The 24,056-nt window shown below is 40.0% G+C and overlaps 1 protein-coding gene across 1 annotated transcript in view; it reads right to left on the bottom strand.

Annotated features, from left to right (window-relative positions):
* Positions 1-208: 208 nt before the first annotated feature.
* The window catches only part of P2RX3 (purinergic receptor P2X 3), a 35,452-nt gene continuing 11,604 nt past the window's right edge, over positions 209-24,056 (bottom strand). Inside the window, exons 2-12 of the mRNA XM_026683774.2 lie at positions 21,695-21,830; positions 16,127-16,198; positions 15,558-15,624; positions 12,804-12,897; positions 11,477-11,554; positions 10,663-10,804; positions 9,934-10,070; positions 8,835-8,928; positions 5,847-5,912; positions 3,188-3,265; positions 209-721 (exon numbers count right to left, since the gene is read on the bottom strand). Of these exons, the coding sequence (XP_026539559.1) occupies positions 596-721; positions 3,188-3,265; positions 5,847-5,912; positions 8,835-8,928; positions 9,934-10,070; positions 10,663-10,804; positions 11,477-11,554; positions 12,804-12,897; positions 15,558-15,624; positions 16,127-16,198; positions 21,695-21,830 (1,090 nt within the window). The 3' untranslated portion in view covers positions 209-595. The remainder of the gene's footprint in view (positions 722-3,187; positions 3,266-5,846; positions 5,913-8,834; positions 8,929-9,933; positions 10,071-10,662; positions 10,805-11,476; positions 11,555-12,803; positions 12,898-15,557; positions 15,625-16,126; positions 16,199-21,694; positions 21,831-24,056) is intronic.

The raw sequence follows: 24,056 nt of genomic DNA, 5'->3' as shown, positions 1-24,056 counted from the left end.
AAAGCTCTTCTTCCTCATATGGCTTGTTTTCCTCCCCTACAGGGCAGTGTGTCATCTGGTATAACTGAAAATGACCATTTGCCCCCTAATGTGTATGTGTGTGTGTGTGTGTGTGTGTGTGTGTGTGTATTTATCTGTCTGTGATTACAAATGGCAGCAATTCATCCCAATTGATTCTTCTTAGGAGTGTAAGTTACACACTTCACATACAATTTGTTTTAGTTTATTAGCTGCTGCTTTAAAACTTTCCTGGATTATTATTTCTTCAATTAATACATAGAGTATTAATATTTTGTTCAGATTTTAGAGTATTCTCATTTTAGTAAAATGGTTTTGGTATTTCTCACTGCTTTCCAGAAGTCTGAAGAAGCAATGGGTTCTTTCAGCTTTATAAAACTTGACAGGAATTTGTTTAAGATAAGGAAAAAGACAAAGTAGGAAAAATAAAAAGCAATAAAGGGTAAAAAAATGTAAGCCATTTCCTGAACCAGGTTTTGAAAAGAAGACTCAAAGTGAAGTCTATATCGCAAGGCGGTGTCCATGCAGGTGACTAGCGCAGAAAATTTATTTGTGTCTGCTTCAAAGTTCCTATTTATTAGAGCCCAATTGAGTAGGCCCCTGAATCAGTTGATTGCTTCTCCTCACAACGGCCTCCCAAAGTCTGGTCACTTCGATACATAGAGCTGCTAGGAATTTTGGGACGCAGAACCGTCTCTGATACCTAGTAAGAAGGACATTGAGACCTGTTAATGCTGATCCAGTCTGAGCATTTGCACCCTCCTTATTTTATCTGAACTATACACCCCATATATTCCTGACATTTGGATTGATCTGACCTTAATATCTTATCCTTCCTTCAAAATGCTCAGGATAGTACATGTGCTTTTCACACAATTCTTTCCCCCAACCCTTTTTCCAAAGTACCTTTTGAGTTGGTTTGGGATCAGGGACGCTTGTCTCCATAGGGCCAAACAAGGATTTTAACCTGGTTCTCCCAGTTCCTACTTTGATTTTTTTAAACTCTATGTTGCAGTGAATTTTGAAAAACAGACAGATCAAGGAGGTACCAAGTTATGGAGGGCTACTCTAACCACTATGGAAAGTGTTCCTTTTTTATTTTGTATTTCATATATTTTGTTTGAAATTTAATAAAGTGGAATTTTGATTTAAGAAGCCAAGGTCACACAAATCTTGTACTAAGGAAAGGGAGGCTTATTTTTTTTTAACTTTTGTACTCACTTTTTATTTAAGTACTTATGCAGATTCTTTGCTTCATCTTATGCCAGAATAATTTTACATAATTCTCAACAAATCCAATGATTTAGCAGTTTTGGAAATTCTTTGGGAAGGGGAAGCATTGCTTTAAATAGATTATGATAAACTAAGCTGTCTTCTTGTGTCATGTGAAGTTCTTTGGTGGAAGTATAATAATAATGTGGAATGCTTTATGTAGATATTTTTCTTATCCTAACTAAATCTCCTCATTTAAAGATGTTTCTGTTTTTAAAGTAGTTTTATTATACTAAACCAATCAATAAAAGAAAGATTCCCTCTACGTGATTCTTCTAAAAAAATAACATGTTAATATATTCAGTGTAATCCTGCATGTCTAATCAGATGTGAGATTTGCTTACTTAAGTAGCACTTACTCCCTGATAAATGACTATAAAACTGTAATTTTCCCCTTGAATCTGTTTCTCTGTGATTTCTAATTCCATAAGAATTCAGCTATTGAATAATTCAGCATAAGGATTTGGTAAATATTTCTGAAAGCGTGTCTGATGGGAAGTTTTCTGATAAGATATATTTTGAAGGCATTTTTGCCTGCCTGAATATGAAAGTTCCCCTGGCCCCTGCCCATTTCCTCCCTCAAGTGACTTTTTTATTCTATTAAATGATTAATTTCAAAACTTAGGAACTGTTATGGAAAAGTACCAGTCTTTAGTAATATTTTTGTAAAGTTAAGCAAGGGCAAAGTCAAACACAGACAACAGGGAGCAGCTAGCAGTAGCATTCCGTTAAACTGGTCCTTTCTAAGGGGCTCTATCCCCCAGGAGGAATAATATGTGAATGGGCCAAGCCTTGCAGCATCCTTGCTCAGAACAAGACTCCACTAGATCACAAACATGGAGGATCCCGATTAAGAAAAATGACATACGGTGTTAGGCTTCCAAACATGAAGTAGCTCATCACCTCTTGGCTTTATATATTTGACTACTAATGGCAGCAGACTTTTTTTTAGAGCATTCAGATCTGTATTTCCTCACTATTATAGAAACTGGAATTAAGGACAGAACTGCAGGTGTTCTCCTTAAATTGGGTTGCTTTGTGGAACACAATGGAATGCAAACGAGAGACTCTCAGAAGGCGGTGCAAAACTCCAACTCTGATCCCTCAGAAGGTGCTGCCAAACTGAAATTTCTGGTGTGACTAAAGAAGAGATCATTTCTCACAGGGGGAACAACTATAAGTGTAATGATCCTTTGTAATTTAATTTTAATTAGAGCTAAATGTCTGTGAAACAAAGGAGAATGTTTAGTAGTTTTTACCCTGTCCACATTTACAGTATTCCTGGCACATTCATTCAAATGTTTTAATGGTTATTTCTAACAGCATTTTCATTGCTATTCTCGTTCTTATGCTTTGAGGGCCATTATGGTAAGAACCAGGCATGCATGCAATACATAAATGCCTAATCGCAGCTGAATCTAGCAGGAAGAGAGGGGAAATAGCCAAAGTAGGAAATGATGAGGAATTAATTTGAAAAGAAAATATTTTTTTTCCCTTCGTGGAGAATAATTCTAGAGAAGAGACTCTTGCATAAGGAAAGACAGAAATAAAAGAATTTTTTGTTAAGCAAATAAAGGCAGTGTATTTGGTCTTCAGTTGCTTGGCTGGGCCCCTTTATTGGATATCCTTGAAATTTTTTAATGAGACTGCCAAAAATCCAAGTGGGAGCTTGGATAATGGCTGTTCATCAAGAGGATTATAGTTCCAAGTGTCTGAAATATGCCAAATTGCTTTCTTTTATAATAGCAGAATCACATTATAATAATAGCCCCAAGTGCACATTTCCATTTAAAAGTCCCGTCCCCCCCCCACCACAAGTCTGAACTGGCTATGTTGTGCCACATGCTGCCTCTTGTTTGCAGAGAGACCCCTAATGGTATATTTTGCATAGATTTACCTCTTCAAATTTCTTGGCCTTATACTGATCGGCACCTTTTAGGAAATTGAGGAGAATGATGTCACATAGGACTGTCCCCTGCAGTGAGAAGAAAACAGGTGATATGGTTAGCCTAACTGCTATAGCAGAAGGCATAACTCTGACATACATCAGTAGTGGGATTCAATTCTTTTTACTACCGGTTCTGTGGGCATGGCCTGGTGGGAATGGCAAAGGAAGGATATCCCCATTCCCTCCCCATTCCTGGGAGAAGGTTACTGCAAAATCCCATTCCCTCCTCACCCCACTAACCTGCTTCTCAGCTCCGTTCTGCTGTGCAGGGCCACAAAAGAAGACCCAGCCGATCAGCTGGGACTCAGGAGGCAGAGAATAGATGGGGGCAGGGCCAGTCAGAGGTTTGCCAGTTCTCCAAACTACTCAAAATTTCCGCTACCAGTTCTTCAGAACTGGTCAGAACCTGCTGAATACCACCTCTGACATACATGCTGATATTATACAATTTTACACATTGTAAAATGTTAAATTTCTTAAAAGCCAGAATCCAATTATGTTGAGGGTTCTGCCAAAGCATGTTCTTTAATGCTTTACATAAAATTTATGGCACAATCAGGTTAAAAGATGTTATATATATATATATTGAAAAAAGACCAGAAAGCATGAATAGAAGAGATGATTCCACCAGGCTGTCAATCATTTGGAAGCCTGCACTCACAAACAAAAAAATCTCCACACCACAAGCCAGGCAAACACCTGGGCACAAACAGATCCCCCCTGATACCTCCAGCTCAAACACACCCCAACCAGGCACCCAGATGAAACCCAGCTTCCTAACTAATGATAGCAGATGAGATTCTGCCGAAACGTTTCTACAACTTTAAAAGCACAACTATAATGACGTGGGACAATACCCGAACAAAGCTGAATACCATACATGTAAGTACCCGCAAAAACTTAAGAATATATATTTGTGGTTAATTTTTATCTATCTATTTCTTTATTAAACTTTGATGCTGCCCATCTCACTGGTACAGTATTTCTTAACATCTAATATATTATGTCACATGTTTAACTTTGAGGTATCAGTGGATGCAGATACAGGTATGACCAAGTGAGCCCAAAATGTATGTTGCTCAGTGAGATACTTGTTAAGTGAGTTTTGCCCCAGTTTAAGACTTTTCTTGCCACGTTTGTTAAGTGAATCACTGCAGCTGTTAAGTTAGTGATACAGTGGTTAAGTGAATCTGGTTTTCCCATTGTACTTTGCTTGTTAAAAGGTTGCAAAAGACGATCACATGATCTTCCTGGACACTGCAGCTGTCATAAATGCGAATCAATTATCAAGCATCTGAATGTAAATCATGTAACCATGGGGATGCTGCAATGATCATAAGTGTGAAAATTGGTCCTAAGTCACTTTATTGTTGTAACTTCGAACAGTCACTAAGCAAACTATTGTAAGTTGAGGATTATCTGTCATCAGCGAGTTAGTTCTGATTATTTTTAGTACTAATGAGTTAAGAATTCAGAAATAACACTGAGACTTATATACCAGTGGTCACCAACTGGTGGGCTGCGAGAAAATTTTGGTGGGCTGCAGAGAAACATAAGGCTGCACCCCCCAAATGGCCCGCAGGAACCCTCCCCCTCACTCACTCCTTACTGGGCAAACTTGCCTGCTAAACTGCTATTTTTCCTTTTTCCAACCATCAGCTGTTCTGCTCTGCAGGGAGATTTAGATTAGCTAGGAAGCAGGAAATGGTTGGATTTCTTGCTTTCTAGGTAGTCTTTAGATCTTCCGCTCTGCTTTTAAACCTTCCTTAGGATCGAAGCTTCTATTATTCAGTGCAGACTCACTGCAAGAAAATTTTATGTGACAGACTCAGGTAGCTGATGGCAGATAGATAGAACTTTGAATGATTCTGTGAGCAACTCAATCTGCCTGCCAGCTTTGCCTGATTTTGGGTAAAAGTTGCTCTTTTTTAAATAAAAAAATCAATATTTACATACATGGTGTGTTGTGAGTTAATTTTGTAAGTTTGCTTGCAAGCAAATTTTAGGTGACAGACTGAGCTAGCCGATGGCAGATAGATAGATCACTGAATGAATCTGTGATTCTGTGAGCAACTCAATCTTCCTGCCTGCTTTGCCTGATTTTGGGTAAAAGTTGCTCTTTTATATAAAAAATTCAATATTTATATCAATATTTATAATATTTACATACAAGCCATGCCCAGCCAGTCACATGACCACCAAGCCATGCCCACAAATTAGGCCATGCCCACAGAACTGGTTAGTGGTCCCTGGGATTTAAAATTATGAGTTTGGTGGTCCCTGAGGTCCAAAAGGTTGGCCACCCCTGGACTAGAATACCTCCAAGGTCCCTTCCGCTATTCTGTTATTCCTTTCAAATGATGGTTGCATTTAGTACATTCTTTAAATGTAAAGTCACGCCAAGTAGCAAATGTACTAAACATGCCAAAAAAAAGTTGTGTTTTCTTTAGGTTTAAGGAAACATTCTTAGAGATGCATGCTTAGCTTTGGAAATCAAACTCTGTTTACCAGTGGGATTTTCTGATCCAAACTTATGGAATAAACAATGGAAGTGGGGGGGAAGCGAATGGAACAGAGAGAAAAACCTAAGTTAGACCAAAACACTTACCACCCCGACAGACGTGAAAGCAGCCACACAGTTGATTAGTGTTGGTATGATATTAAATTTTCCAGCCTGAGGGAAGATAAGGCAGAGTAAGCAAATGGAAACAGGTTTGCTTAAGTGAATGGGGGAAGGGAGTGGAGCGACGATAAGTTGATAAGCGGCTGTGGCCGGATACTGCCTCTTGCTCTGTCTTTTGTGAAATGGCTTTTCTATGTCCATTCATGGAATACAGGTAGTCCTCAGCTTAAACCATTTGTTTAGTGATTGTTCAAAGTTATAACAGCACTGCAAAAAAATGATTTAGGACCAGTTTTCACCCTTAACGACCATTGCAGCATCCCCATGGTCTCAGGGTCAAAATCTGGGTGCTTGGCAATTGGCATGTATTTATGAGAGTTGCACTGACCCAGGGATCACCATTTGTAAGCTTCCCAGCCAACTTCCAGCAAGCAAAGTCAAGGGAGGGAAGGCAGATTTGCTTAATGGTTGCATGCAGTGGTGGGATTCATTTTTTTTTACAACTGGCTCTGTGGGCGTGGCTTGGTGGGCATGGCTTGGTGAGTGTGGCCATGTGACTGGGTGGGCGTGGCTTTTTTTTTGCTTTTTTGCAGCTACCCGTTTTTTGGGCCTTTCTGGCCTCAGAGGAGCTTCTGAGGGAGTGTTTTTGCTCCCAGAAGGCTCCTCTGGGGCTCAGGAAGGCAAAAAATGGAAGGGGCCTGAGCCCCTCCCTCCATTTTTTGCCTTCCTGGGCCTCAGCAAGAGGAATCCCGGCACAACTGATCATATGAACAGCTGATTGTTGGTGGGGGAAGAAACACCTTAAGGGGCGAGCATCAGGTGGGTGGGGTGGGCGAGCATCCGGCAGACAGGACAAGCAAGCCAGTGGCGACTGGATCGGGGGCATGGCCAGCCAGAACTTACTACCGGTTCGGCGACCGACACCAAATCCTTGCTACCGGTTCGCCCGATCTAGTAGGAACCGGTTGAATACCACCACTGGTTGCCTGATGCACTTAACAATGGCAGTGATTCGCTTAACCACGTTTGGCAAAAAAGGTTGTAAAATGGGGAGAAGCTGACTTCACCACTGCCTTGTTTAACAATGGAAATTTTGGGCTCAATTGCGGTCGTAAATCGAGGACTGCATGTGTTGCTTCCTTTTATATCCTCTCATGAATCAGCTGCAATCCCTCACGTACTGATCTTAAAATTATAGATAGTCCTCAATTTACAACCATTCATTTAGTAATTGTTTAATTACAAAAGCACTGAAAAAAGTGGTTTATGACTGGTCTTTGCAGTTACGACCATCACACATCCCCTTCCACATTTACATGATGAAAATTTGGGCACTTGGCAACCGGCATATATTTACCACGCCAAGGTTATGCGGCTGCCACTGCAATCTTCCCAGGTGGCTTCTGATAAGCAAAGTCAATGAGTTAAGATGGATTTGCTTATCAACCATGTGATTAACAATCATGACCAGAAGGATCATAAAATCAGGCACCACTCATTTAACAATCACCTTGTTAGCAACGGAAATGCTGGCCCCCATTGTGAGCATAAGCTGAGGACTACCTGTATTCCAGAGAGGTGGGTGCTCATTTCCTCTTACTTCTCAATAATATATCCTTTGTAAAATAGCAGAACTGTTTTGTGAACCTGCCGTTAAATCGGATTGGAAGATTGAAAAACCTATCTTCTTACAAAGATTGTCAGTGAGTCCTACTGCAAGACGATAACTCCCACAGGAAAGTGACATGGTCCTGGTGCTTGTTAAGGTGCTGTTATATTTAAAAATACAAACAAGTCCAGTGTTTGACTATCTGCAAAAAAATATATATCATTTTTTTTCTTTTTTCTTTGCTTTAGAAAAGCAAAGGAAAGAAAAGCTTTCCTTTTCTTTAGCAAGACAATGATTTGGGGTATTAGCCTTGATGGCTGTTTTTTTTTTTTTTTTTTTTTGTCATGAAACTATTTACCACAATTGCAATGGAGCCCTTTCTGCAAGGATGAAGTCGTGATTCTTTCCCAGAACAGAGTTATGACAACAGAGATGGCTGTTTTCAGAAAGTAAGTTTGGATTCACAGTTAATTCAGCTGCACTTAGTCTTATGAAATCCATGGAACTGGAAATTATAAATTATGGCCTATTAATTTCTATAGGATTTTAGGTCTAGATATAAACCTTTTGTGTAAATCAAATTCTTCAAGTTTTCCTCTGATGAGGAATTAGGTCATCCATGATCAGGGGAGACTGTAGATGAGATCCCTGGCCCTGCATGCCCACTTGAGAAGGTGAATTCTGCAGTGGAGAATATCAGTCTAGAAGCTGGGTTGCCCAGGAAAAAATCGTGATGATGAAACTTATGGATATTACATTGATTTATCTCATTATTTTGCCTTGCTGAGGTGCATCTCTTGGTTTGATGAAGCAAAAGGCTCTTGCAGAAGGAGATGCTCACTCTACCTGTTAGAAGTAGGGAGGATGAACTTACTTAATAGGTTCTACAATGGAAATAAGCACCTGTGGAAAATAAGCTCTGCCATATTCCGTGGCTTAAAAAAAAACATAGTGCTTTGTGGAAAACCTTTGATGGGAGAAAGTCTATGGAGATTCTCAGTCACCCAGGCCATGGTTGTCGCAAAGGTGCTGTTTAAAAGGCAACTGGACTTTTTTGAAAGCATTTCACTTCTCACCCAGGAGGAGGAGGAGGTGGGGGGAGGAGGTCAGAACCAACTAACGTGTCATGGATGATGAAGGAGGCAGGCCCGGTAAGGGTGGCTCTACAACATTTTACATACATGGTTTTAATTCTTTGCAGTCTAGGGAACCCAAGAACCAACACCTTTCCAAAAGCAAAAGAACCAGGACTTCGTCCTCCTCCAGATATTTCCTAATTTCCTCTTTTATATGTGAATTCCTCCCCCACTAGATTTCAGCAGTCCTGTGCTCCAAGATGTGCAGGTTTTCCCTGCCTCGCTTACATTTCCATATACCAGAACATCAAAGCGAATGCCATATGCCTTCATCAGTGTGCGGAACTCTGTGCCGTTCTCTTGCTTGTAATATTTAGCATATCTGTGGACAAGGAAAAGGGTGGGTGTGCATGTATATATAAACACAAATATATACACAAAGACATGGCCTAGGTACTCTGAGAATAAACCTAGGCACATTTGCCATGCAACAGAAATGGCAATGATGAAATTTTATAAGTGACTATGGTTTGGGAAGGCGCACATATCTAGTTTTGACATAAAAATCTGGAAGGAAAGATGGAGCTTTCTGTCATGTTATCTCTGTGACAATTGGGCTGGCTGGATAGCAATAGCAATAGCACTTAGACTTATATACCGCTTCACAGTGCTTCACAGCCCTCTCTAAGCTGTTTACAAAGTCAGCCTATTGCCCCCTACAATCTGGCTCCTCATTTTACCGACCTCAGAAGGATGGAAGGCTGAGTCAACCTTGAGCCTGGTGGGATTCGATCTGCCAAATTGCAGGCAACTAGCAGTCAGCAGAAGTAGCCTGCAGTACTGCATTCTAACCACTGCACCACAGCAGATACCTGAATATCTTAGTGTGCTGCAAGAAAACCACTAGTATATCAGAAAATAATGAACGAAGAGCTCTCAGGCCTGAAGTACATTAAATTAATCCATTAGTCCATAAGCCCAGGAACAGTCTGCTTATCAGAGACCCTTCGGACTTTCAGGCTGGAAAAAAAATTCCCTGATCACCTACAAGGGGTCCGTCCCCCCCGGAAGTGTCCCAAGAACTGAATGGGGAAAGCAAACAGTCCAGGCTTGAATAACCCACCCTCCCATACATTTTCTGCTTCTGGATGGAAGAGTGAGGGCTGATATGTTGTGCAGCTTATTTTATGCTTTGCCTGTGATGAAAAATTGCCTCCTTCTAAGAAATGTCTCTGGGGTGTCTATGCAGAAGAAAAGCTTCTCAGTAGATGGGATCTGAACGATAGTATATTTGTAAATCAAAAGCTAGTTCAACTGCAGAGAGAAATCTTAGTTCATCAACACTCGAAAGGGGGATTTCTATTCATTGCTTCTCTACAGGACTTGCCTGAAATTGTATCCACTCGAAACTTTGCTCTTTTCGGAGACGCTGTCAAGCCGACTGAAAGAATAACTGGGAATGCAGTGCTCCCAAGAATGATCCAGATCACACACCCATCCAATCTTGATTCCTATTATCCCACCCTGTGTAGAAAAGCACGGCTTTAGGAGAAATCTCAGGAGATCCAACAATTAAGCCAAAGGAAAAAAAATCAGAGCTGCTTCTACAGTAAAGGTACAATTTACTCATTAATCACCTTCTAATCCACTGACGGTTTGATCAAACAATCCAGGTCACTGGCAAATAGAAAAAGGTACATTTCCTCTGCATGCCTCTAAGATGTGGGGTTATGCTTCTTATTAATAACTGGTTAAGAATGAGGGGTAATTATTCCACACCAATTAATATCACATACACTTCTGTATCAAAAAGATTGTCTATGGCTTCCCATATACTCCTGTTTGGTCTGCCATCTTTAGTTGCAATGATATTCTCTTGGCCTCATTTTGGTCAATTGCTGTCCTTTATATTTATACTTCTAAATTACCAGAGAGATTAGAGATTAGCATTTTAGAATTTCAGCCATCCTGTAATTTCAGCCTGACTGACTTTTCAACAACCCTGAGCAATCTCTATGGATAACAGGGGATTTGAAAACAAATTTCCAGGCAAATAAACAAAACCCAAATGCTGATTGCTACTCCAGTATGATCACTGTGCAATTGGCGTTCTCACCGTCCTTGCCAGCGATGTAAAGTTTTGCCCGGCAAATTTTACAATGTCCCCAAGGCGCAGGATTGGACAGAAGGGTTGCTTTAAAGGGTGGAAGTGGCATTTCTGGATATCTTCTGCTGTGATGTTGGGCAGCAGGTTTCCCCTGTGAAGGAAGCAAAGAAAACTATCCCAAGAGCAAACCATCCACCTCCAAAGAGGTGGTTGTGGTCAGAGGGTAGAGTAGAGAATGACAGTTATGAACTTGGCACAACACGTTTTAGGTTATGGGGTTTTCAAAGCCACCTCTTATCTAGCCTCAGTTAGAGATAATGCAAAAGTTAAGAGCTATAGCTATTAAAAGGTACTAGCAGTTGCCTGATATTTGCTGGCGGGATACATAAACTATTTTCTGGTTTACTCATAACATGTTGGTGAGAAGTATTGGAAGAGTAGGTCACCTCATTTGGGAAGAAGCAGGTCAAGAAAGACTAGTGTAAACAATTAGGATTCCATATCAGAGTGAATTTATGGCTGCTTTCCCTCTCTTTACACGCAGACACATAAACATATACACACATGCCCATTTTCAAAAAACTGATTCGGCATGTTGGTATATGCTATATACTGATTTTATGGTCCAGGTGGACTTGTGGAAGTCTGTCTCTCTCCATGCTGCTTTTCCAAGGGACCTCCTGAAACTCACAACATCAGCTGGTATTGGTCAGGCAAAATCTTTGCATTAGAGAAGTAATTCTCAGTTCAAGTCCACCTAATATATACTGAGGAGTAAATTCCAAGGTGCAGCATTGGTCTGGGTTGGTGTTACCTTACTCACTTTTCAAAATCGAACAGTGGAAAGCGAATGCTATTCTTAATGAAGAGAGTGAAGTTTTCAGCTTCTAGCATCACAGGTCTGCAGAGAGAAAAATACTGATTGAAATCAAACTGAAATCAGGAGTGAATTAAAGAAAAGAAGAAAAACAACTCTAAAGAATCACTTGCTGTCCTCTGGAAATCTATATCAAACTGGAGAAACCACAATCAGGAAAATAGTAATTTCTCTTTTTGATAAAAAATATGTAGATTGAAAGCATAGGGTTAATACACTTTTTGGGGAGGGAATTTCTCCCCACTTTATTACCAAAGCTCTCATTTCGGATCTTTGAACTTCTTCACCTCTATTGTCCTGTCTTCTTCTAACTTAGCATCAATCCTTTGTGAGGAGCATTCAGAGATGTCATTGTAAAGGTCAAGGGTCCTTACTGACAAGTAAGAGGGACAGTAGACAGGCCCACAAATCCAACAACAGAATGGGAGGGAGGACCTTTGGCAATATTGAACTTGATTCTTGCTCCAAATTTCAAACCTATAGTTTTCTTTGGAAGAGAACCTGGTGCATTGAATGAGGATCTGTAGCAGTGGTGGGATTCAATGTTTTTTATTACCAGTTCTGTGGGCGTGGCTTGGTGGGCGTGGCAGGGGAAGAATACTGTAAAATCTCCAGTCAGAGGTGGGATGTGCCGGTTCTCCGAACTACTCAAAATTTCCGCTATCGGTTCTCCAGAACTGGTCAGAACCACTGAATACCACCTCTGATCTGTAGTCTGTGCCACGGCCTACATAAAACTCTACACCAGGGGTCCTCAAACTTAGCAACTTTAAGACTTGTGGACTTCAACTCCCAGAATTCTGGCTGAGGAATTCTGGGAGTTGAAATCCACAAGTCTTAGAGCTGCGTAAGTCTGGAGACCTCTGCTCAACACAGATACTTGACCCTTCCAAACTAAAAAAAAAATAATCTTTAAGCAAAATCATCATTTTTGTCCAAAAAGTATGGTACACATGGTAACTCTATATAATTATTAAAACTAGCTATTGCATTTCACAATATGTCCAGGTCACATACTTAAGAAAATTCCCTTAGTGATAGTGAGGCTAATGTCCAATCCATAGCTTTCCATTTGCACAGGCCATTATCACCCAAGTCCCATTAAAAAAATAATAAGCTAATAAAAACATATAAGTCAACCCTCCCTGAAGGAACTCTAGTTTTCCAGTCAACTCGTTTTACATTCTGGGACTATGTTCCCAACTACAGTATGGCCTATATGTTCCCTTTCTGTGAAATATGGCAACATAAGGCTGCTGCAGGTAGTGCTTACACATCCACATTGTCCATTTCTGCTGGGCACCAGCCCTGGATCTGACAGGTCCGAAAAGTAGCATTGAAATGGACACATCGGCCTGTTAATATTCCTGCAGAAGAAAAAAACAACAATAACCATCATTTCAATTACTAGAAGCCCAATTCACCCCAACTCTTGGGATTCATTTTGACAGCTTATCTGTGGGCAATCCTGCTTCCATCTGCCTCATCAGTTTGAAGTGAAAAGACTTTTCTTTTCTTTTTAGGTCCTTTTTTTCTAGATAATGCACCCAGCAAAAGGGCAATAATATAGCAATAACAATAGCACTCGGATTTATATACTGCTTCACAGTGTTTTACAGCCCTCTCTAAGCGGTTTACAGAGTCAGCATATTGCCCCCAACAATCTGGGTCCTCTTTTTACCCACCTCAGAAGGATGGTAGGCTGAGTCAACCTTGAACCAGTCGGGATCGAACTGCTGGCAGCCAGCAGAATTAGCCTGCAATACTGCAGTCTAACCACTGCTCCACCATGGCTCTCATATATGCATATAATCATCAATCATCAATCTGGAAGCCATATTTTTCTGCACAATTTAATTTATATTTCTATCAAATTTATCTTTCAAGAGATACAAAGTCTCACCAACATAATGATAGCATCACCCAAGTTTTGGAAAATAAATTGTGCCAGACAGGGAGAAAATGGAGGGGACAATTTGAAGCAGAAATAGAATTAGATTGGAAGGGAATTCTGTACTTTTGTGGATCAGGTGCCTTCTGGATACATAGCATGAATATAGTCTGCAGCCCCTAAGGATCAGAAAGTAAAGAACACACACCCTTAAAGTCCCTGGATATCCCTAATGGTCATTTTCATTTGCTGGCTGAAAAAATATCAAATTGACATGATTTTGATGCTATTTCAGTGTTCTCCCTGTACCAATGCAACCATATTACAGCTCTGTTGTCTTTAGTTTCTTAATACAATATACTGATACAATCTACTCATCAATATTATGTAAAACAGAGAAAAGTTGTAAGAAATAGGAAGCCAAGTAAATTAAGCACCCGTAATAATAAAAAAAGAAAAAGCAATATAGTTAATTTGATTTACATTCACATATAATCATTCATGGTATTTCTCTATAGTTTTGTATCCTTGCAAACTATCATTGCTTATTCCATGTCCTTATTTTGTTTTTTCAACTTTTTACCTCTTTCTCACTTTGAGAATTTCATTAGTTCCAGCTAACTACAATATTCACAATTTTCTTCTCCCTGTCTACCCATTTACTGTTATATTTTTTTGTGATTCAATACTCATTTACTCTCTCTGTAGGATTAGACTACCACAAAGTACTTCTTTTTTCATACTGGTCACTCAGTTTTAAACTTGATCCATATTTATTCGCTACCCATTCATTCTTAACTCTATTTCTTATTGATTTACCCTAGGATGATCATATGTAAGTACCACATTCCTACTAGATTCAACTTACTTTTATATTTCTGCTTCATACTCCCATGCAACAATCTTATACATAGCTATTTTTTTATTCTTTCAACAAATATTTGTTTCTTGCTAACAGACTATATGCCATCTTCTACTGCTATTTGGATTTCTTAAATTTTCTCCATTCATTTCAACCTCTAGTAAACATTCTGCTGAGGAACACAAATTTAACTATTTGTTCAAGTCTTTTGCCTTTTATATATGAATAACCATTCAATTTTTCCTGTAGTCTAATTGCTGCCTCTGTATTTTTTGACTGTGAAGGGTGCAATATCCAGTTCGGTCATCATGTGTACAGATTTTTAGCCGCTCTGTTAAGACAAAACATTGCCCGGGGTACATCATTATGGGGAGTTATTTAAACTAAATTTATTTAAACTTAATTTAAAACCAAATTTGCATATCAGTGATTGCATGACCTCTGTAGATAAATAATGTTTTTTTAAAAATATTTTTCCCTGTCAAACATAACATTCTTGATCTTCAATACAGTACATTAATTTTCAGATGCATGCTTCTCATTGCATTATACAGGCTAACTAACGTTCACTGCAAATCATTTGGGTTCTCAGACAATAACATAGTACTGTCTACATACAAAAGTACGGTACATGTATATTGTTCCCAACAACACACTTTTAATAGCCCCACAAGGATTTCTTGCATGTTTACTCATAAATACATCGTTGTCATGCCCCCAACTTTGTAGTGTACCATTTGCTAAGCATTTATTGTCATGCACATTTTCTTCCATAATATACCATGCTTATCGCACTTAGCAGCACAACCTCCATCTGTATATTTATGCAAAACAACTCCATAATTCAAGCCTATTGTGCTTTTGCTAAACAAATAAATACACAATAAACTTTCTCACATTTTTAGATTTCTTGCTAATTTGCTGAAGTGCAAAAATCTGGTCTGCATACCCTTCGCCTAGCATAAAGCTGCACTGCTCTTCCCAGCTTTTACTGTCACCTCTTGTCCTCTTTCAGTCAGAAGTCTGCCAAACCTTTTCCCAGGCACACTTAAACCAATCCTCCTGCAATGTTTGCAATTGCTTTTGCTACCATCCAGTTTGTATCAGGAAACAGTGTCATTCTAGCAATAGTCGGGCATGCGGTCTTCACCCGCATGTTAAACAAGACTCTCAGTCTCCATAGCCCCTCCATAATCATGTTGGCAATGAACAGATAGGCAGATTGTCTATGAGGAGCATTCCCCCTCCCCCTCTGTATGAGATATCTGGCTTACCACCTCCGGTGATGGAGACAGGCTTCTTGCACTCACTGTCTGAGGTACACTGGTAACGAAGATTATTCTAAAAGGGGAAGACAAAGGGAAGGGAAGAAAGCATGAGAAGCAGAAATTACTGGTCTGCTTCCAGGTTCCCCACCACCACAATTAATGTACATATTATGAGGAGAAAAGGGAGAAGCACGCTGTTTTGAAAGTCCAAAGTCCACCACTTAATTTTAGCTCAATGGGAAACATACCCAGTGCATGCATATTGTTCCCAGGTGAGACTTTCACTTCTTCAGGTATGGCTGTTAGAGACCTCAGTCTGGAATGCCAAAAAGCTGCTGTCTTCTTATTTAAAAATAAGGCAGCTTGCCATAACCCAGCTTCACTCAAGTCATGGCCCTCTGCATCTTTCTATCAACAATTCATTGAAAGCATGAAGCAAAACACTAAAGTTTTGAGTCTTATATCTGTTAGTTGGAAACAGCTCCAAGTCTGCTCAAAGCAGAAGACAGCTACCACCCCTAGCCCCCAATCTCTAGTATAATCTCACTTCCTACCCTCTCAGTTTAGCAACGTACCTCAGGGCAGAAGCTTTGCACTTGGTTCTCCGTCACAATGAGTTTGGTAATGATGACAAAGACTGATGTCCCCTGCCAGGTGGACGGATCCAAAAGATGTAGGCAGAAGGGGGAAAAATATGATGTCAAATATTTTGAATATAAGAGCACAGAGAAGGTACGTCAACTCCTGGTTAGTTCTTTCTGCCTGATCATCTGGAGATTATCATAATAGGCCAACAGTGAACAGGATTATCAATAGAGATATGAGCTCTCCTTTACTGGATGTTCTCTAGCGAAGACTACAGCTTGAGAATCATTTCTCTGAGATACTGAAGTTTGGATTCTTTCACTTAAAGAGACACTCGGACTCAATGGCCTACGTGGAATTCTGTGATTCTATGATTACACAAATGTCCATATCATCCCCTCCAATATTTTTCAACACTGAAGCCTAAGCAGGACCATTTCTAAGATATAGTATGTTCTTAACCTTGCTTGAGTCATTTCCATATTGCAACAGACAGCTTTGCATTTCTTTATTGCATGCCTGGCTGCAAAATATTTCACAACCTACAAGTGTGCATAAAGAAAAACTTCAGATTTCCTAACACATATTTCACATGCTTCAAAAGCTGAGACCTATTATAGTTCCTGAGAATGAACTGGCCAAAAGAAGAAGAGAAGATGGAAGAACAGCTGCCATTGGGATATCTAGGAGTCAGAATGCTGGATTATGGCTATCAATGGATTCTAGCCTTAATTAGAGGAATCAATTTTTAAATTCCACTATTTAGGAAATCTTTGGCTGGCAGATAATCTTTGTAGTTGATTACTATGGTAGCTAACCTTATGAATATCCTACTGAATTAAATTGGATTTATTCCCAAGTATTTAGAAAGTTGTGATTGGTCTGCAGTGAGAATTACCTTTTAGGAAAGAAATGTCCAGAATTGTTCATTGGGTCTTCTATGAACTTGTACTTAACAAAAATTAGCAATTATTTTATTTGTAGTCTCTTAAATTATTCAGCTGGTTCTGCAGTTTACCCTCAACTGCTAGTTCATTTGCCATTTTCTCCTTATTCCATTGTCTAAATGCATAAATATTGTCCAGGGAACAATGTCTTTCCTAATAAGAAAATTGACATTGGTTTCACATGCAATAGCTGAATTAACACAAATTTCCATGATTTCAGGAATGAAGTACAATATCAGCTCTAAAACCTGCAACAAATGTGTTGAAAGAAGAACAAGGAAGGGTTTGTGTGCCAGTTAGATATTAGAGTGTTCCTGGATTGGTCAACTTGTGGGAGGATTGATTAGCTCAAAGAGGAGATCAGGCCAAGCTCCAAGCAGGGAAGTAACAATCCTACTAGAGTTGGGGATGCAGTGCAGAGGGGAAGGGTAGGGTGAAAAAAAAACCCAGATGGTGACTACCAGGTGTGGGATTCTACCAGTTCGGACCAGTCTTATATAACTGGTTGTTATGATTCTGCACAGTTTGGAGAACTGGCAGATTGTGCCCCTGGCTGGCCTCGCCCTTCTCTGCCCACCTCTCCCCTCCCAGTCAGTCTTTATTGCGCATCCGCGACATCATGCACATGCCCGAAATCCTGGCTGCGTTTTTCCCTGTCCAGTCACTGCTTAAGGTATTTCTTTTTTTTTTTCTCCTCCTGACGATCAGCTGTTCCTATGATTAGCTGTGCCAGGATTCCCCTCACTGTCTTACTGCTTTGCCCAGGAGGCTTCCCAGAGGCCCAGGAAGGCAAAAAATGGAGGGGGGTGTCCCCCTCTCCATTTTTTGCCTTCCTGAGCCACAGGGGAGCCTTCTGGGAGCAAAAATGCCCCCCCCCAGGAGGCTTCCCTGAGACCCAGAAGGCCCAAAAAATGGGGGGGGGGTTTTTGCTGCTGCCAAAAAAGTCACGCCCACTCAGTCATATGACCATGGCCACCTTGCCACACCCACAGAACCAGTTGCTAAAAAATTTGAATCCCCCCCCTGGTGACTATAACCACACAATTGAGACCCCATTCATTTTTATGTGCAATAAATGTAAAAGACACCTTGACTCTTTGGACATACCCCTCTCCCCTGTAGACACCTCTGGGAAAAGTATGAAGCCAGGGGTTATGTGGAACCAGCCTCAGAATTCATTACTATAGATGTGATTCAGGATTGGATTGGAAAAATAATGAGTTGAGAGTTTGTTCTTGTTTTTATTTAGCAGTCGTTCTAATTATGCCATGATTTTTGAATATATCTTTCCCTCTTTGTAGTTAAGCAAGACTGTCAGGGTTCTTTGTGAGTATGTTCCCCTTTTGCAGTTTTCAGCAATCAAAATGAATAAATGAAGATATGTGCTAAAACTTTTAGAAAAACAAGTGGGATTTGCAACCCCTTGCAGCATGAAAAATTTGTTAGGCATTCTCTATTCTTATTCTTTCCCCAACCCACTCATCCACCGCTTTTCTTTGGAACAGGGACTAGTTTTGTGCATTGTACAAAATTGTTTGTTTACCTATGGCTAATTCAATAAACTGTAATTAGGTTGCCACAGCATGCTAAGCCATAAAACATGGTTTAGAAGTCCCAATAACTAAAACCGAGCTAGAGAGATCCCATTATGAGCCAGTTCAACATAAGAACTTTGTTAGTAAATTGGCATTCCTCATTCCTTATTAGAGTATTTATTCCCTAGTAATTCCCTAACTTCTTTAGTAAATGCAGAAGGACCCTTTCTGGCTTTACAGTATAAATATACAATTCACATCACAAATACCAAAAATGGTAAAATAAAATGCCTTTTCAATTTGCTTGGCATTACATTGCATTTTCCCTTATTTTGGTGATTGTGCAGCCTTAGGAGCATGTGTTTTTGGTTCTTTGTTGTGATGATAGTACAGGTAGTCCTCGACTTACGACCACAATGGAGCCCAAAATTTTGGTTGCTAAGCAGAGTATTTGTTAAATGAATTTTGCCACATTTTACGACCGTTTTTGCCACAGTTGTTAAGTTTGTTGCTGCAGGTGTGAAGTTGGTAACATGGTTGCTAAGTGAATTGGATTTCCCCGTTGACTCTGTCAGAATTTTTCAAAAGGTGATGACATGACAACCGTCAAGCATCTGAATTTTGATTGGATGACCGAGGGGATGCTACAACGGTTGTAACAGTGGTGGGATTCAAATTTTTTTACTACCGGTTCTGTGGGCGTGGCTTGGTGGGCGTGGCAGGGGAAGGATACTGTAAAATCTCCAGTCAGAGTTGGTATTTGCCGGTTCTCCAAACTACTCAAAATTTCCGCTACCGGTTCTCCAGAACTGGTCAGAACCTGCTGAATACAACCTCTGGGTTATAAGTGTGAAAAATGGTCATGAGTCACTTTTTTTTAGTGCCATTGTAACTTTGAACGGTCACTAAATGTATTGTGGCGTGTTGAGGACTACCTGTATAAGCAAAACATTGTGCTAGTTGTCAAGCAGCAGTCACAGATTCCCTCCCTTGAAATTCTCACATAGAATAGAATACCCTTATTGTCATAGCATTCCACGAATACAATGAAATTTGAAAGCTACTCCAGCACAGTGCCCCAAACATCATATCACAATCACATTACAGAGTGTTTAAAAATTAAAATAATGATGATGATAATAATAATAATAATAATAATAATAATAATAATAATAATAATAATAGGACTAAATCACAAATGCACTGTTTGATTCAAGACAATTACTGCCTTGGAAAAGAATGTTTCTCAGTCTATTAGTCCTCATTTTAAGACACCTATAACCCCTCCCTGATGGTAACATTTCGAAATATGAGTGCTCCTACTGTAAATACGGGTACCTGTAAAGGGAGAGAAACAAATGAAAAGCCATGCATTTGCAATATTATCTTGCTAATGCCATGAATGAAATACCCAGATTAGATGTCATGATATTAATAAGTATATGTGAGATTTGTGGAATGGGTTTATTATCATTCTGATGTCATCATGCTTTATTATGGAAGCTGCTACTCCTGCAATTGCATTGTTTTAGAGCAGGGCTGTCAAACTCCTGGCCCATAGGCTGGATGCGTCGCGCACTGGCTACGTCCACGCCCGGTTTAGCGAAGGGGGGAAAAGGTCCCAATATGTCACGTGACACCACCACCGTGATGACGTGAGTTTGACACCCCTATTCTAGAATATGGCAGAGATTTTTAAGGGCATTAAAATGTTAGAAAGAGCAGTGGACACCCACCACTGTGTTGGGCTTCCTCTTTTGACTGCTGTATACTCTGCAAAAATCACTCGAGCTATTAATGGGGCACAGCTTGGGATGCAGTGCACACCAGACTGAAGCCAGTTTGGTTAGTTGATTGCCCTTGGCCCAAATGAGGTTCCCATTCATTTTTACACCATATGCTGTTACGATCACCTCTCCTTTCTTCTGCCTTTCTCATGGCTTAATAGACAGTGTATGAAACCAGTTGGCTATTGTTATTAGCAGTTGGTTATGGAATTTCCTATCCCAGAAAACTTTAGCCCCCAACACATCTTCCCACATTGGGCAAAGAAAAAGTAGGAGTTACCCAACTGAGTGAAGCAGAGGAACCAGATCCTGGGCCATCAGTAGTCACCTAATGGACAACGCCAGAGTGTCAAACTCGCAGCCCATAGGCTGGATGAGTCATGCGCTGGTTACACCCCTGCCCAGTTTAGAAAAAAGGGAGAAAAGTCGTGATATGTCACATGACGACATGAGTTTGAAACCCCCGGGGTAGGCCTTGATGGTGGAATTATTTGGGAATATGATATGTTTTATTACGTGCTTTTAGACTTAGTTGAAACAACTGGTTTTGAAGGATGTCTGTCTGCCTAATCCATCACTGAGCAAACAATCTTATAATGCTTACACATCACACCAAACTATAATGTAGTTTGTTTAATTTGGGCCTAATTCAATGTATAAACTCAGACATGGGAAATCGTGGTTTCCAAGTTTTAATTCTTTGCTAATATTTTTTTTTATTGTCTCAGTGTGTTTTGAATTGGGTGGATACACACACAGGTTATATCTATCGTCCTATCTCCCTGAAACTGCTGTGTTTTTTGCCCTATTTTTCAAGGGCAGGTCACATTCGTGCATTCAAGGAGGAACTTTTATTATTGTTTTTAATAGCCATGGAAATAATGAAGTAATGTAATAAAATTAACAGACGGGGCATGGAAGAATTTTCACTTGGTTTTCTCCCATTTTGGCAGCATGTGTGCGTTTGTGTGGGAGGTGGGATTTTACTTTTATAGATGTGTTAAGCTGATCAGAGGCTTTGCATGCTGATTTCCCTTTGTTTCCCACGGGAAAATAATTCTGCCGCTGATATTTGGTGGCATGATCCTGAGGGAGTTCTATGGACCCACAAATGGGGCTAAGGATGCCTGTGGCCTATACTAAAGTTACACGGCTTAGCCGTGAGGAGATACCCAAGGCTGCTGTTTGAAGGAGCCGGTGCACATTCTCCAAGCATAGCCTTGCTCATTCCCCCCAGCAAACATAATCTTGTGAGTCTCTGCTATCCCTACCCTCCTGGACAGCATTACCTGTGGAGGTGTGACGTAATCTGCTGTATCCATAATACGGTTGCTGTAGTTGCCAAACCCCTTCACTTTTGTCACGACAGAGGATTCAATAGAGGTGTCCCTTATCTGGTAGGCTTTCTCATGCAGGAACACCCACCTGTAGAAAAGAGATCTTTCAATACAGTAATTCTTCTACAGCTAATGGAAGGTGTAACTTCTGTCCTGTTTCCAATGTTGCTGAATTATAGGGCACCACCAGATTCCACACCCTGACCCTTGCCTGAAGCTAATCTGTTGAGCACTTTAGTTCAGCTGCATTTGGAATTCCACAGATCTCCACCTGCTGCATTATAGGAAAATGCAACATAGTGAAAACCCTGCTCTAATTATTATGAGCAGCCTTCATGAAATGGCTCCTTAGACAAACTAGATCTGTAGCTTCTCACCCTTCGCCTTGGCTTTGATTGACCACTCTAGCTGTTCTCAATTAATAATCTCTTGATGGCATCCTCTGCTCACTAACTTCCATCATGGCTTATTTGGACCTGTTTTAATTGTGGCCAACCCATTCATCTAGTGAAGTGTTTCTCAACCTTTGCAACTTTAAGATGTGTGAACTTCAACTTCAACTTCAACTTCAACTTCCAGAGAAACACTGATCTAGAAATACCAGTTTGATGAAGCATACCCTAGGTTTCATTAAGGTTTTATGTCTCTCAATCCTTCATACAGCATTAGTAATGATGAAATGCCTTTTGTTTTCAATTTTTACCTGATAAGATGTTTTAGACATCTAGGTATGATCTGACTGCTGTAAGCCCACTCTTGTCTAACTTCAGGAAACTAACATCCAAGGGTGAACTAGATTCATCCTGGTTTGTAATTCAACCATCAAGCATGCCTATACAAAATCTTGTTTTGTTGTAATATAAGTAAATTGATTCTACAGACCTTTTAGACTGATATTATCACACAGAATTGGCCATTATAGGATGTTAAAATTACTCTTTTGTTAACCTAATCAGGCCATTCCATTCCACACATTCACTTTACTTCTTGATGTGCACTGCCCTCTAGTGAACAGAAAGAACTTAGTTTATTACCATAATTGATTGGACTCAATTAAAAACGCAGCATTGATTTCCACAAGAACAAGCACATGCAAATTGTCAGCATTGATAAAATTATCTCTTGAACTCAGGTACTGAAGAGTAAGCTCCCCTGGTTTTAATTAAACTTACTTCTGACTAAGAACAGACACTTAAGAATGGAAAGTGTAACATGATTAACCAAACTGCAGATTATAGAGGAACCCCTCTGATAATTAGTCTGATTTCTCACAGGCAACAGGGTGCATTGTGCTGATAATGTATAAGTATTTAAGATATGTTTTTTTAATGAAATGTGAGATGCCTAATTCTGATTCCGTCACTTCCTCTGGCAAAGTATTCCGATTGCCAATTATTTTGTCTATGAAATATTTATACCAACTCCTAATTCAAATGCTTCATTCTCACTGTTTGATTTCACTCTGCCTGTCTAGATTAAAAAAAGAAAAAAGAAACCATGAGACATCTTGCAGAACTTGTGAGCAAATGTAGTTGATGCTATCCAGTTTGCACTGGAAGAATTTTTGAGCATCATAAGAGGGGACAAAATCCCCATGAAGTATCAGATACCACACATTCAAGGCTGGAAGGCCACTAATGGAACAAATTCAATTACAACCTTTTCTCTTCCTACCTCCAGATCCACTGAGAACTTGGTAAAATGCTAAACACCATTAACCACAATTATCTTGAAATCAAACTACCCTGTCAGCTAAATGTTCCTGAGTTTACTTCTCTCTTTGGTCATCATGGAAGAACACAATCCATATAAGCCATACCTTTCTTATTCCAATTAATGTTTATCATTTAGTTGCTGATATGCTAATGTTTGTCTTCATGGGCAAGATAGTTGAATGCCAGGGGAAACAAAGGAAAGAGATGGAAGATATGAAAATAGCTTGAGCTTTGTCTACACTACGCCATTTTCTCACTAATGTCAGCGTTCCAGAAAACCACAACTCCAAAGCTGACATAGGTTTTTTTTTTTTTCATAGCTGTGTGAAAGTACTTCCCTCCAGCCCTTGAAGTGGCAGGAAATTTTCCCAGTCTACTTTGCCTTGTCCCATCACTGAACTTTATTCATAACTAGTCAGGAAATGGTTGTATCCCTGCTGGGAAATCCTCCCAGCAAGTATCACCAGCAGGCAGCAGAAGCATCAACCAACTGCTGTCCTTGATAGCAATAGCAATAGCATTTAGACTTATATATCACTTCACAGTGCTTTGCAGTCCCTTCTAAGCAGTTTACAGAGATAGCATATTGCCCCCAATAA

The sequence above is a fragment of the Notechis scutatus genome, chromosome 1 (genome assembly GCF_049901735.1).
Source record: "Notechis scutatus isolate UNSWTSFEM ecotype Mainland chromosome 1, rNotScu1.2, whole genome shotgun sequence".
Taxonomy (NCBI): Eukaryota; Metazoa; Chordata; class Lepidosauria; order Squamata; family Elapidae; genus Notechis; species Notechis scutatus.
This window is presented reverse-complemented; position numbering and strand designations above follow the sequence as displayed.